The sequence below is a fragment of the Cygnus atratus genome, chromosome 3, assembly GCF_013377495.2.
Source record: "Cygnus atratus isolate AKBS03 ecotype Queensland, Australia chromosome 3, CAtr_DNAZoo_HiC_assembly, whole genome shotgun sequence".
In the NCBI taxonomy this organism is placed as follows: Eukaryota; Metazoa; Chordata; class Aves; order Anseriformes; family Anatidae; genus Cygnus; species Cygnus atratus.
In genome coordinates, this window is record NC_066364.1 from 5769866 (window position 1) to 5781978 (window position 12113).

The 12113-nt window shown below is 46.3% G+C and overlaps 1 protein-coding gene across 8 annotated transcripts in view; it reads left to right on the top strand.

Annotated features, from left to right (window-relative positions):
- Positions 1 to 12113, top strand: part of RUNX2 (RUNX family transcription factor 2) — a 220173-nt gene that overhangs the window by 54523 nt on the left and 153537 nt on the right. For all 8 annotated transcript variants that reach the window (XM_035560151.2, XM_035560149.2, XM_035560155.2 and 5 more), the window contains exon 3: positions 7278 to 7579. In XM_035560151.2, the coding sequence (XP_035416044.1) occupies positions 7278 to 7579 (302 nt within the window). The remainder of the gene's footprint in view (positions 1 to 7277; positions 7580 to 12113) is intronic.

A 12113-nucleotide genomic window follows, 5' to 3' on the forward strand; every position in this document is an offset into this window, starting at 1 on the left:
AATCTCATCCTGAACAGTTAAAATTTGGCAATGTTACGTGAGTGAAAACAAGGTCTTACACTGGAAAGTGGTAGGCAGGCTTAACTGCAGATACCGCTGGCAGCTTCACCTATAACATTTTTTCTGCCAGATCTTTGTCTTTTATTACTAGAGAGACTCATTCCTGTGAAGCTCTCAAGGCTTGGTTCTGAACTGATGCTGTCGTCTTCTGGGACATGGGTGCCAATGCCCCAGTCGTCAGCCAAGGGGTGATCCTATATTTTGCTCCACACACCAAAGGCGTTAAAACCACACCTAACGTGGGGTGCGGGTGTTTTATGCTAAAACGTGAGCAGCATGCTCAGCATTTTCTGGATTACATTATGTCATAAATATGGTTATGTTCTCGATCCTCTGATCTGGCCTGACTGTGCTCAGTTCATCATTGGAAGGCATTATCAGGAAAGAAAGGACAAAAATAGACAAATTTTTATAGTTCCTCAAATAGTTGATTTACTGCGTACATTATGTTTACTTCATATTTATCATTACTCAATGCTTTGTTCTTCTGTTTCACCCCTGTAGGCTGCCCTACCTCTTTCAATATTTCAAGTTTCTGTCCCTTTTTAGAACAAGTTTTGCACTGTTTTCTTTCTATTGCTCCAGCTTCTAGGTTCGTGTAATTAACAAAAATCTGCCTAACAATTATTTCTGCCATTCGTGCTATTGAGAGTAGATTTCCAACGGGAATCCTCACCACTGCAACACTAAGAGAGTTCAAGGATCTGAAATGCTTGTGGTTGGGATCATTAAAAACTACCTCTGCCACCTGAGTCTGACATACATCTTGTAGGATCTTCCCTGGGAGCTTTATGGAGCTTGTATCTGGCCAGAGTGCACTTCATTAGTCTCTTAAAAAACAGCATGCAAAATGTAGGGACTCTGCAAGGTTCCAAATGTATAAACCCTTTTTAATTACAAACAGTTATACCACCCACTTTCCCCACAGTTAGTCAAGGGAACCAGTTTTCATTGAGGTCAACAGAAAAAATAACCGTGAAGTTTCTGGCTCATGCTGCTTTTATATATGCTGAAAGAAGGAAAAAGAAAAAAAAAAAAAAGAAGAAGAAAAAAAAAAAGAAAGAAAGAAGAAAATGTAAGTTCATTTTTTAGCCTTTATGTCTCTAAAACAACGTGCTGATTTTGTCTGAAATTATTCAAGAGAATTTTTCTTTTTTTCTCATTCTGAATTGGTTACACAGAATTTGTGACCAGGATTAATGGAAAGGGACAAAGTCAACCTTACCATGAAAAAAGTTTTTCCCTAACTATGGGACCCTTTCTGCAGTTTGATTTTTCATAGATTGCATGCTACGAGCAAAGAAGAATATAATTTACTTGAAAAAGACGGGCCAAACCTTTTTTTTTCTGATCATAGTCCGTTGGCAGCTTTTTACGGCCAGACAGGCCATACCTTCCCTTTAAAATATTGGTACAAGGTGGGAAGTAGGCCCTCCTTCCTTTTCCTTCACAACGATGGCATGGCCATCTGCTGCTCGATACCTCACTGAAAATCACGCCGTCCCATTAGGGTTGCAGGTCCCATTAGGGTTGCACCCCCATTAGGGTGGGGAACGGGAGAACCCTACAGCAGGACTGAGACCCAGCTTTTCAGCCTATGCCTGTTAGTGGAGCAGAAAGTAAATCATTAGGAGAAAATCCAGACTTCTGTAACTGTTTACTTTGTTGTTTGCATAACATGCGTTTCGCTGCATGCCATGGAAAAGCCAACCATTTTTCAGTAGTGACACGGCAGGTTTCTTACCAGCTTTTGGAATTTGTCTCCTGGTATTACTGGTATGCTTTACGGGAGCAGAGCCCTGCTAATTTTTTGACTTCTGAAGACTTGACACACATTTCTTATATCTTAAAGTAGGTGGTAATCATCAGCACCCCATTCTACACTCAGCAAAACTTGCCCCAGAGCCAGCCAGCATCAAATCTGGAGGGAAAGCAAACAAGTTTCAGCCATCGGTCCTTGCTTCCTACTGAAAATATGGTGGGAAAAAGTAATATTAAAAAGTAATATTCTGGAATTTATTTATTTATTTGTCCATCTATTTATTTATTTATTTTAATTTCATCATTTTCCAGCCTGACTTTCGAACCTCTGTGCTTATATTTGTATCGGGGGCTAGAAATGCTAAAATTCAGTGCACGGTGCTGAAATATTAAATGCTGTCAGCTAATTTCAGGACACAACGTGTGTTCTTTTATCTAGGCCGTAAATCAAGGGGACAGGGACACAGTAGTTAAACAAACCAGAGTTGTCCAGAGTCTGAATACGAACGTTGTAGTTACAGAACCCATTGGCACACGTCTACTTAACAGGCCAAACAACGTGCAAATCTAGAGTTACTATTTGTCATAGTTGTTGTTTTTTTTTTTAAAAAAAAAAAAAAAGCAAAGAATAGCTGGGCAAACAGTCAATTCGCAGCCAAAGTGAAACTAAAGCGCTGCCAAGAGCCACTGGAGCTTATCTTGCCCCTGCTGAAATGAATGGAAATTTGGGCAATCCCTTCTGTAGCACTAAGCTTACTGAAGTTGACACATTTTGACCTGATGCTTGTTTTCACGAGTGAATTAAAATCTTTGAGCAGGTAGATTTTGGAAAGAGAATATTGGCACGTCCTCAGCTATAGTAATAATTGCTGACGTTGCTGTAGTCACTCCAACTAAAAATATCCAAGGCAATAACAAACCCCGTGAACCCGTTCACTTATTCCTTTTTCACAAAGGCTATTTACTTCTATAGCTCAAAATAAATTCTGTACTCATCATATTTACAGCACATTCCAGCCCGGCAAACTGGCATCGAAACTATTTATTTAGGGAACATCATCCAGGTTTGCATCTTTCAAATTCGACAATTATTTCTCCTCTCGAGCATATGATACTTACAACACGAGCGCGCTAGGCCTGGGTTTTAGAAAAGTAACAGTAAACAAACCCTGTGCTGTTTAAAACATTACCTTTTTGGCAAAAAGCGATATAATTATGGCTGCATCCATAACTTAATTAAAAGTGAAAAAGCTGAAAGACAATCAAATTTGCAGCAATCGTAGCTGTACTAATGAAAATCCTATTTTATAAAGTGGATCTGAAGGTGTTTGTTGAGATATAATTTGCAGTGCAAGCACATTTTTTCGCTAACCTCCTGCAATTCTCTAACATCTTAAAATATGACCCATTTTGCAACCAGGGCTAAAATTCCGAGAAGTTCTGAAATGAAAGCCGAGGAAAGCCGAGCAGCAGGGTTGCTCTCCATTTCAGCCAAATCCCAGCCAAAGTTCCAGATTATATATATCATAACATGAATTACTGTTCCGAAAAAATCCCATCCAGCTTTTATGCAGGTCCATAAACATTACTGGTAGTTTTATTAATTTGTCCATAACCATTTAAATAAAATGCTAGTGCTCTGAGCTGTGATCTGTTCCAGGCTGTAGTAAGTTCCTGTTAAATGTGTAAATGTTCAGCAGAAAGATATTTTTGCTCAGAGACTGAAAATCAGCTGTGCCAGATACCTGAAACTTCGTTAGGGCGTTCAGTGGAAAATTTTATTTCAAGATTATAAATAACCGTGGACTATTTTAAGTGACCTTACACTGGTAGCTTCCAATAACATATTTGGGTTTATCCTAATTAACTTTTTATTTTATTTTAGTAGGAAGAGAGGCAACTGTAAAACTTTTAGTGTGACTAATTAAAAGTGGAAATGTATCTTCTTGTTTGAAATGTAATGCTTGTCAGGTATACATAGCATTCGGGTATAAGACATCCTCTTGCCTTCTTTCTAGCACCTTTGTAATGGCTCTAATGGAAAGCTTTTCCCCTCCAGCTAAAGGGGGGGGAAATAAATTAATAAAACACCGTGGTCACAAACACTTTACCCAAATAATTATGAAAAAGTGTGTTTTTCTGTGTTGCAACTACAGCAAAGCAGAGCTTCTGAATATCTCCCACGCTCTCGGTGGAGTGTGACCGTCCTTTGGAGGTGCCTGTGGCCCCTGGGGGGAAGGCAGCCCCCTGTCCTTGCTGCAGGAGCAGGGAGAGCTTGGGGGGGGGGGTTGCTTCTTACCCACAGAGACTGCATATTTGCAGTAGGGCATGAAACTTCCCCCATCCCCTCTGATATGTGAAGAGGAAAAGAGGAATGAAAAAGCAGAAAAATAAAGAAGTAAAGAATAAATAAAAAAATAAAAAATAAAGAAGTGAAGAAATACAAAATGGAGACACAAAGAAATACAAAATAAAGAAATAAAGAAATGAAATAAGAAAGAAATGAAGAAATAAAAAATAATAATGAAATAAAAATAAATATAAAAATTAAAAATAAATAAAAATTAAAGAAATAAAAATAATGAAATAGAAATAAAGAAATTAAAAGAAAAAATGGAAAAAGGATAAATGAAAAAATAAAAAATGAAAAAAGAAAAATGAAAAAATGTAAAATGAAAAAAGGAAAAATAAAAAAAAAAATGAAAACGAAAAGGGGAAAAAAAAGAAAACTGATAAAAAGTTAAAAAATATAAAAAATAATGATAGAGAGAGCGAGAAGGAGTGTAGGTGCGTGCAGGGGGCAGGGGCTGTCGCCCCCCGCTGTGGCCGTGGGAAAGACCCCGGGGCGGGGGCCGGAGCGGCCCCGGCAGCCGCCGCCCCCCCGAGCCGCGCGGAGCGGCGGTGCGCGGAGCGAGAGCTCTCCCCTGCGACCGAACGGCAGAGCTCGGCCTCCGAGCGCCGCGGCGGGGCCGCCCGGCTCCTGCTGCCCCACCTTCCCCTCCGCTCCCCGGGGGCGGGGGGACACACGGTGACCCCCCCCCCCCCCCCGCGGGGATCAAAAGGGGACCGGGGAGGGCACGGGGAGAGCCCGGGGGGGCGGCTCCGGTCCTCCAGCCCATCTCTCTGCACGGTGTGGCTCGGTGTAAAGGCTGCGTGGAAGGGATGTCCCTTCCCCCCCCCCCCCCCCCACAGGACACCCCCCAGGACACCCACCCATGGGCACCCCCCCCCCCCCAGGGGGCACCCTGCACGGTCCCCCCCGTCGGGCCGGCCCCTCGCAAGAAGGTGGCAGGAGCCCGAAGGAGCAAAACCTTAGAAATTAGCGGGAGGGATGTGATAGGTCCTTATCTGCCCCGGGAGGCGGTTACACTTTTTTACTATTGGGTATGTAAATTGTTTTTAATAAGATCTGCCTTTTTTTTTTTCCTTTTTTTTTTTTTTTTTTTAAGGGAGAAAACAAACCAGACTCCCTTTACCTTAATAGTCTGAGGGGGGTTTTATAGCTTTCATTCATTCAAGGAAATGTTTTAGGCTTTAGACTACCGGAGACTTAGCAAAAAGAAAAAAAAAAAAAACCCTTTGGCACCAGCTTATTATTACTTTTTTTTTTTTTTTAAACAAGATTTTTCATATTTTTTTTTTTTAAACAAACAAGCCCCAAAGTGTTAATGGAAAAAACCCGGCGAGAAGTGGAGCTCGGAGACCGTGTCCCGCTGCCCCCCTTCCCTGTCCCCGTCCCCCTCCCCGTGGGTGAGCCCGGCTCGGAGCAGAGTTTCTCCTCCTGTGGGGGATGCACATTGTTTTATTTATTTTGAAGGCTGCAGAAGTCTGAGGACTGAAGCACCACGTGCTGCTGACTCTCATCAGCATAATGATCGCCTTAGCCAGAGAGTCCTGTATATATAAACCACAAAAACCTAATCATTAGAAATCCCAGCCTCCAAAAACCACATTCAGGACAAAAAACCGTGGCGTGTTTTTTCGGCTCCTTCATCTTCCCCGACCTCAACTTCTTGGGACCCAAAAGAAGTTTTGTTGTTTTTGCTTTGCTTTTTTTTTTTTTTTTTCAAAACGATTTTCAGAAAGAAAAATAACTCAGACAAACCGACGTTTTAATGATTTTTTTTTTTTTTTTGCTGCTGTTGTTCATCAAGGGCGGAAAAAAAAAAAAGGAAAGATTTTTGTTAGCCTATTCAGCTCAACGGACTTGGATCCAGCAGCGACTTAATTAAAAGGACCGGACTGCACCGAGGCTGCCTTTTCCCAGAATTTACTTGGGCATATTTTAGAAATCAGCCTAAAGAGAACTGTTTTTTTTTTTTTCCTTTTTCCCCCTTTTTCCCCCCAACTACGCTCCCCGCTTTTTTTTTTTTTTTTTTTTTCCCTGGGAATCCGAAAGTTCAACTTTTCTTAAGCCCCGAAGCCTCCCAGAGGAACCGGCTAAAGCCTCTCTTCTCATTCTCAGCTGTGGGACTTCCCTCCTGGCCCGGCCCCCCTAAAACTTTCTTTTCACCCCAAAACCACCCCCGGGAGCGCCTTTGCGGAGCCCCGGCTTCCTAAAGCCAAGGGCAAGAAGCGGAGGGAGCCCAGCGGGACTTTGTCCATTTCTTTTTTTTCTCCTTTTTTTTTTTTTTTTCGCTGTTTGTTTGTCCGGAGGAGGAAGACTTCTTTGGAGGAAACCGGGACGTTCCCCTCGACACCCCCCTTGAAAGTTCCGCTCCTCTGCTGGCCGCCGCGCACAGCAGCAGCCCAGGAAGCCCGAGCGGCAGCAGCGCCTTCGCTTCTCCCCAGCCAACCTTAGAAAACCCGAAAAAAAAAAAAAAAGAAAAAAAAAAAAAGAGGACTGGGAGGGAGGGGAAGGAAAAAAAAAAAAAAAAGAAAAGGAAAGAAACTCAAGCACTTGAGGAAAGAAGCGGTGGCGAGAAGGAGGGAAAGGAGCAGAGAGACTGTGCGAGAAGGAAGGAAGGAGGAGGAGAAGCGGCGCGGTGCAGCCGGGACCATGCAGCTTCCAGCCGGGCTCTGCTGAGAGCCGCAGCCCCGGCCCCAAGCCCACCGTCGCCCTCCTCGCTGCTGCGGGCTGCAGGCGCCCCCAGACCGGCATCGCATCGCCCCCCGCCCCGTCCGGCTTCCTCGGAGAAAAACAAACAAACAAACCCCCAAAAAAAAAACAGACTGAGATTTTTTTTTTCCTCGTGCATTTAATCTGCTGGCTTTTTTTATTATTATTATTATTTTTTCGCTTTTTGGCCCTTAATCTTCACGCCTCCACTTTTTCATTCACCCTTTTTTTCGACGATTTTTTTTATTTTTTTTTTTTACAACCCCCCACCCCCCCCCCCTTTTTTTTTTTTTTTCTACACGCCTCCTCCAGCGATCCCCCCTTACCGCTCCCCCCCCTCCCCCCCCCCGCCCCCCAATTCGCTAACTTGTGGCTGTTGTGATGCGTATTCCCGTAGATCCCAGCACCAGCCGGAGGTTCAGCCCCCCCTCCAGCAGCCTGCAGCCCGGCAAGATGAGCGAAGTCAGCCCGGTCGTAGTAGCCCAACAGCAGCAGCAGCAGCAACAGCAGCAGCAGCAGCAGCAGCAGCAAGAAGCGGCGGCCGCCGTGCCCAGGCTGCGCCCCCACGATAACCGCACCATGGTGGAGATCATCGCTGACCACCCCGCCGAGCTGGTCCGCACCGACAGCCCCAACTTCCTGTGCTCCGTGCTGCCCTCGCACTGGCGCTGCAACAAGACCCTCCCGGTGGCATTCAAGGTGAGCCCCCCCTCGCTCCCCCCCCCCCAACCCTCAAGACCCAGCCCCCCCGCGCCCCCCCCCCCCCCGCCGATGCTGTCCTGGCAGAGGGGATTTTGTGACCCCCCCCCCCCTCCCCCCGGAGTCATTGCTGTGTGTGGGGGGGTCCCCCCCTCAGCACCCCTCATCCTGAAGTGCCCCCTCCCCGTATTGTGTTGATTGTTGTGCCCCCCGTGTGTCCCCCCCTCCGTGCTGCAATGACTTCTGTGTCCCCCTCAGTGACTTCTGTTCCCCCCCCAATGACTTCTGTGCCCCCCTCAATGACTTCTGTGCCCCCCTCATCCTACAGTGCCTGCTGTCCCCCGACTCCCGTCTTGCACTGACTTCTGTGCTCCCCCCCTACAGTGTCTCCTGCCCCCCCCCGTCCTGCAATGACTCCTGCTCCCCCCCTTCGCCTTGCATCTGTCCCCCCCACACACACACACACTTCGGCCTGCAATGACTCCTGTGTCTTGCATTGACTTCTGTGCCCCCCATCCTGCTGTGCCTCTTGTGGCCCCCGTCTTGCACTGCCTCCTGTGTGTCCCCCCCTGCCGTCCTGCACCAACTTCTGTGCCCCCTCTCATCCTGCGCTGACTTCTGTGCCCTCTCTGTCCTATGGTGACTTCTGTGCCCCCCAGCGCCTCCTGTGTCCCCCTCCCACCCCCGTCCTGCACTGACTCCTGTGCCCCCAGTCCTGCACTGACTCCTTCCCCCCCCCCAATGCCTCCGGTGTGTGTGTGTCCTACTGACCCTCAAGAGCTTCTGTGCCCCTTGCAATGCCTCCTGTTGCCCCCCCCCCCCCCCCTTCCTGGGCCTATAGGGGTTTTGTACCCCCCTCGTGCTTCAGTGCCCCTTATGGTGCCCCCCCCTAGCCTGGCAGTGCCCTTTGTACCCCCCCCCCCCCAGTCCTGCTGTCTCCTGTGCCCACCCCATCCCGCTGTGCTTCCCGTGCCCCCTGCAATGCCTGGTCACCCCCCCACACACCCTCCAGGGGCCATCCCGTTATTTCCCTCCCTGCCAGGCAGAGCCGGTGTCATCCCCCTCAAGCCTCCCCCTTTGTCCGTGTGCCACCCCCAGCCCAGAACCTCTCTTTCTCCCTTTTTTTTTTTTTTTTAAATCATCCCCCCCTTGAGGAATGGGCGATTCACCAGGGTGCAAGAGCAGGGTGCAAAACAGATGCCCCCGCCTCAAGCCCAGCACCTCAGCCCCTCAGCCTCAACCTCTGCCTCCATCCCCGTCCTGAGGCTGGCGGGGGGCACGCAGGGGGGTGCTGTGAGGTGTGCTGTGAGGGCTGGGGTCCCGGGGGGGGTTAGGCTGGGGTGGGAGAAGAGGAGTGGGCCTTTGCTGTCCATGTCCCCCCCCCCCCCCCCCAAATCCCCCTGCGGCCCACAGGGAGCATGGGCTGAGATGGGGCAGGGAGACCCCAGGGTGGAGGCCGGGACCCCCTCGCTTCTCCTGATGGAGGAGCGGGGAAGCGGCTGGCTCTGGGACGCTCCATCCTCAGCAAGGCCTGGGGAGAAACGGGTGCCACGTCCCGCTGCATCCCCACCTCAGGCGAGGAGAAGGCTGCTTTCCTCCTCCAACAACAGCACCGGTTGCGTGCTTGCAAGCGAGCCCTCCTCCTCCCCTGCAGCATCCGACGGTGTTGGCCTTGGATGTCCTCTCCCGTGGCCTTTGGTGGGGGTGGAGAGGGACAGGTGTCCCGGGACACCTGCCTGGCTTCGGCCTGGGACGTGGGGTGCCTGTGGAGGGCTGGAAGGGAGCTGTGCTTGGAAAGGGTGTGAGTGTTTCCAGGCCGTGCGCTGGAAAGCTGTGCTGGCATTACCCCTTCGTCCGGGGAAAATCGTTAAAAGTGGCTAAATGTAGTGGTTTTCAAGGGGCTGTTGGTAACGGTGCCATGCTGATGGAAGGCAGTAGGGATGCAGGCTAGGGCAGGCCGAAGGTTGCGGGCATAGGGAAGGAACCTGTCGGGCTTGGAGGTGCAGGACGGCTCCGAACGTGGCCTGCTTTTGTGGTCGGCGAGGGTCAGGCTGAGTGGAAATAACAGAAAAACGGGGCCTTGGCAGGTGCTGCCGGGCCAGGCGTGGGCCACAGAGCGGTTCTGCTTCACGGGGCTGCGGTGTGAGGAGGAGGAGGAGGAGGAGCTCTCCCAGGGCCGTGATTGTGATTTAATTCAGTAATAGATTAGCTTGGTATTGTAGCCGCTTTCTATAGACGCGGTGTGGGAGCTCTCACATTACCGTATCCGTATTTCTGTTTTCATTTGAAAACCCCGAGCCTTCTCCCACCTTACGGCAATTCAAAGGATACGGTCGCAGCTCATTAGAATAAGGGAGAGATCTAAACTAAATATTAAAGTATTTAGAATGATATCCCAATAAGACTACGTCCATGCGATAAAGGGGTTAAAAAAGGATCAGAGCGTTTCCCAAACTGCTAATATTCATATGTACTTACACACGACTTGTATTTGGGTCATAAGTGGGGTTGCTGACAGGCATGTATGGGTCTGACCGATCTACTGATGCCTCATGAGTACTGAATTGTCCCTCCAGCTCTGGGCACGTCTGCACTTTCCCATGCAGCACACGATCCGTACTTTGTTCTCTTTCAAATATGGCATATACATGTATGCCCGTACTTACTGGTGAATTAATTAGAAACTCAGTTGGAGTAAATTTGACAATTCTTAAAATTGTATGTCATTTGTCAAATGCGGCTTGTCTGCAGCTGTCCAGTACTTTTAGACCAAAGAAGCTGCAGCAAAACACTTGATGTGATACAGCAGAGTGGGAATTATCGCTGAAAAAGAAAAAAAAAAAAAAAAGACAGATTTGGGCTATAGAAATCTCGGCTAAGCAGTAACTTGAAAGTAAAATGGCTCACAGACAACACACTTTTTGAAGTTTTATTGGCAATAAATAATATGTTGATGATAATGTTTTGAGTGGTGCGTTAAGTGTGTCATAATTCTCTCGCAGAGATCTCCAGTTAAAAAGTACCCTGTATATAGCACTGTTTTAATTTAAGAAAAAACAGATATAAATCATATGCAGGAAAGGAAGTATGTTATAAACAGTGCTGGGTTTGATTATAATTTTGTGAAATAATGTTGGCTAAGTATTACATTTGAATTTTAAGTATTAATATTTACACACTCAGGGGAGGGAGTCCGCATTGAATGTACTAACTAATAAGATTGCTAATGCAAACTGTTTTTGTGGTGAAGAGCATTAAACATGTACTTCCTAACAGAGCTCTCACAATCTAGTAATATTCAAGCAGAAAAGAAATGGATATTGTGCACCAGGATCCACATCAAATTTACTCACTGATGTTTCTTAATAGCCAGCCACCCTTTATCTGCGTACAGTCATCAGGATTTGGCCCTCTGTTTATGCCGCTGTCTGGGAGTTTTTACTGAACGTAATAAAGACCCAAATTGCCACCCTAGATGTTACGAGAGGCTTCTGGACGTTGTCTTGCATGAGGCTGATAACAGCAAAGCACCTTAGTGGACGTAAAGGCAGGAAAAAAATTGACGTGAGGTATATATATACCATCTCTCCCGGTAGCACCACAGTAGTTCAGGGTCTGTCAGCGTTTCCACTCCAAACCCCAGTTTTCAGAGTTTATAACTCAGCTGTTTTAAATAACTTCAAGCTGAAACCTGGTGTATAAATTGTCAGCCCAGATGTGTATTTTTAAACAAAAAAGTAGTGCAAATCAGTTATTCTGTTTTAAGTTACAGAACATTAAAATATTTTTAATAGTATCAGATGCTCTTTTGGCAATCTCTGGAAAAGACATTCTCACTACGGAAGATTTGACATTCAGAGGCTGTTTAAATTCAGTATTTTGCAAGAGGAGTTATTGAAGTGATAGGTATCAATGTCTGAGGGGAGCTATTTAGCAAGTACACTAGCTTTTTTTTGAAACAAGCGTTTCGCTTTGCAGAAAGCCTTAGTACCTGCTCCTGTTTAGTATTTTTGCTTCGTGCATATAGCTTCCGTCTTTTAGGATACATACTTTGGCCATTTTAAATCCCACTGGATGGAAAACGGGCAAACAGGTTGCCTGACCAGATGAGAATTGTGCTATGCAAAAAAATACATAGTTATTTTCAACTTGTAAGAACTGGTTTGTTTTTATTTTTGTGGTTTTGTCTGAGTTCTAGTATCGTGTTGAGTTTTAGTTAAAGAAAGCAAAATTAATTTTAATCATCAAAATGTGTAGGTAGCTTGATATGGAAAATAAATACTATGAAATGGTGGAGGTATTTATGTTTGAAGAATAGGTAAAAAACTTGCACTGTGGCTATTTTCATCTTTAAATTTTTACTTAGTTCTTATTCATTTCACAGTGCACTTGCAATCCATTTTCTATGAATATTCAAATAATTTTTGATTGAGACATGGCATAAAATCACCAAATCAAAGTTTATGCAAACAGTCTTTCAATGCGTAAAGTTACATTTTAAAATTCTCAGTGATTTGTATTTCCCCAGGTTTCA